This window comes from Rhinolophus sinicus, chromosome 14 (assembly GCF_057876585.1).
Source record: "Rhinolophus sinicus isolate RSI-liver-muscle chromosome 14, RSI-T2T, whole genome shotgun sequence".
In the NCBI taxonomy this organism is placed as follows: Eukaryota; Metazoa; Chordata; class Mammalia; order Chiroptera; family Rhinolophidae; genus Rhinolophus; species Rhinolophus sinicus.
The window spans coordinates 178,490,107-178,493,028 of record NC_142514.1 but is presented as its reverse complement, the minus strand read 5'-3'; the positions used below and the strand labels follow the sequence as shown (position 1 = coordinate 178,493,028).

At 42.6% G+C, this 2,922-nt stretch overlaps 1 protein-coding gene across 1 annotated transcript; it reads right to left on the bottom strand.

The window, feature by feature from the left end:
- Positions 1-1,680: 1,680 nt before the first annotated feature.
- Positions 1,681-2,616, bottom strand: LOC109459494 (olfactory receptor 4D10). Its single transcript, XM_019753996.3, has one exon. It carries the CDS (start codon positions 2,614-2,616, stop codon positions 1,681-1,683), a length of 936 nt encoding a protein of 311 aa, XP_019609555.3.
- Positions 2,617-2,922: the final 306 nt, after the last annotated feature.

The window sequence follows — 2,922 nt, the reverse complement described above, 5'->3', positions numbered from 1 at the left end:
TCAATCAATTCATACCAGTAGCCCCTGCAATTCTGTGAAAACATGCACCATTTTCCTGCTCTTTGAAGCCCTCCAAGTGCATCTCATCTTACTTAACGTGAAAGTCAAAATCCTTACAGTGATCAAAACAGTCCTAGTTACCTGGTCCCACGGCACCATTATCTCTTGGACCTCAACTACTTCCTCTGTCCTCCTGCTGCTTCACATCTAATTACAAAGTCCCCTTTGCTGTTTCTTGGGTGCTCTGGGTACATCCCCTCCTCAGGGCCTCTGCACGTCTGATTTGTGGACTGAGATTTGTACCATGGCATTCACATTTTTCTACTTTCAAAAATTTAGATCTAGGATCTACCTCCAGGGATAGGCAGGAGGAGCTCCCCCAGCAGCTGTAAACAGCATAGTAAGTAAGTAAATACAAGCCGAGTCAATATATTGAATAATGTTTTCCACTTCATTCCAACCTTTTTGAACGTATATGCAGAGTCTGAGACATCTTCATAGGTTTCTGTCATTTTTAGGGAGTCATGTTATCAGAGAATAAAAACAACTCAATTGTTTTCTTAATCATCCTCTCCAATGATTTGTGGAGCAGAAATGAATGAGAGGCAATATTAACTCATTGAGTTTTTTGATTCAACAATTTTTGGGCTTGTTTTCTATGTTCTGCTTGCTGTGCCAGAGGCTGCGGATACAACAATAAGTCAAGAATAATCCTACTTGGGGAGATAGGAAGAAAGAGAACAGGGAATCGGAAACAGGGTCCTGAGTGCTGTGCTGGAGCAAACTAAGCACAGGGCACTGAGGGGTGGGTGTGTGGCCAGCGGCCTGGAGTTCAGAGGCAGTTCAGGATGAGGAAGGATCTTGCACGAGGTCACAGAACTCACAATTGGTGAGGTCCATATTCTAACTCAAGCTGTGCTAACTTCAAGGCACCTGCTCTCAGCCACAGGAGTGTGGGCTTTAGATGGAAAACTCTTCAGGTTGTTACCCGAGGGAGGTATCTGAGGAGAAACTGAAATTTGGAATTGTTTACTACATTAAGATGTGATTAGTTCATGAAAGACGTTATAGAATCCAAATGACCAAGCTGCATTATTTTCCAATGTGTGCCTCAGCTCCCTTGCTCGTAACAGTGGAGCAATGTAGTGCGAATGTCTGAATATATATATATATATATATATATATATATATTCTGTTTCTTAACTGAACATTTTGTTTGAACAATTGCAGGTTGCCATGCAGTTGTAAGAAACAACACAGAGATATCCCACCTCAATCCACTCCTCCAGTGATCATTTCACTATATATGTATATCAAAACATCAAGTTGCACATCTTAAATATATTTCATTTTTGTCCATTATACCTCAGTAGAGCTGGAAAAAACCCACAATTCCAATGTGACAAAATGGTTTGAGTGTATTTCAATTTCGTTTTCTTTATTTCTTCCAAGTCTGCATTGGAAAAGCAATATCCATCACCCTGGTTAACAATTTCTCTACTTTTCTTTTGTAACACGCAACCCATCTTTTTACATTATTATTTCATGCTAATTAGAATCTTTGAAAGTGATGTGTACCTTAGTGGAAATATAAACATTAACTAGAAACATTTTAGTAAAATACAGTTTATTTGATGGACAAACATTTTCAAAGGTGGTGAGAAGGAGCGAGCCACCTGTCTATACCGTGTCAGAAGGCCTGAGTCTCCTCTTCAGCCTCCTCATGGCTGACTTCATCTCCTCGTTCCTCAGAGTGTAGATCAAAGGGTTCAGCAGCGGGGAGATGACAGTGAAGGTGACAGAGATGGCCTTATCCGTGGGGAGGGCAGTGAAGGGCCGGGCGTAGACGTAGATGCAGGGCACAAAATGCAGGGTCACCACAGTGAGGTGGGAGGTGCAGGTGGAGATGGCTTTCCTCCTGCCCTCCCCTGCCTGAGACCTTACTACTACTAATATGACCGTATAGGACACCAGGAGGAAGAAGAACCACAGTGTACTCAGCAGTCCATTATTGGAAATCATCAGCAGCTCAAGCATAAAAAGGTCAGTACAGGCGAGTTTGAGGACCTGGGGGACATCACAGTAGAAAGTGTCAAGAACACTGGGTCCACAGAAGGGGAGTGGGAGCAACAGGGAAATCTGCACGATGGAGTGGACAAATCCCCCCACCCAGGCAGCCACTATTAACGCAAGGCAACGGCCTGGGCTCATGATGGTCATATAGTGCAGGGGCTTGGAGATGGCCACACAGCGATCTAATGCCATCACCGACAAAGAAAACACATCCACCCCTCCTACAAGGTGGAAGAAAAACATCTGGGCAAAGCAGCCATTGAAGGAGATGGCCTTTCTCTGTGACAGAAGGTCCACCAGAACTTTGGGAGCTGTGATGGAGGAAAAGCAGATATCGGCAATGGATAAATTACGGAGCAAAAAATACATGGGGGAGTGAAGGCGAGACTCACAGGTCACAGTGACCGCAATGAGGACGTTTCCCATCAGAGTTGTCACATACACTGAAAGCAGGAAAAGAAATAAGACCAAGCTCAGTTCTTGATTCTGGGTTAGGCCGAGGAAAATAAATTCTCTTACTCTGGTGCAGTTTTTTAGCTCCATTGAATCATCTTCTTTTTCACGTTTTTGTTTCAAGCTACTTCATAGGAAAGTACTCGGCTATTTACTTGGTTTCCTTCCTAAGCACTAAGCACGCAATGCAGAGTGTTTCCCACATGGCCGTAGTGTTTGCAATTTGTTGAGTTGTCCAAATTTTTACGGTTGTAAACAATTTGGTGATCACATCAAATGATCACATGCAAAGTCATTCAATAATTCTTTTCCTATAAAACTGGTTTTGGAGAGAAAAAGCATTTGTGTTAAGTAGCGATATTTACATAGCATATTTTAATTAATGTATTTTAGTTT

Bases quoted from the DNA above. Each gene is read 5' to 3' on its own strand.
- LOC109459494 (XM_019753996.3), bottom strand. From the start codon at position 2,616: ATGGAGCTAAAAAACTGCACCAGAGTAAGAGAATTTATTTTCCTCGGC.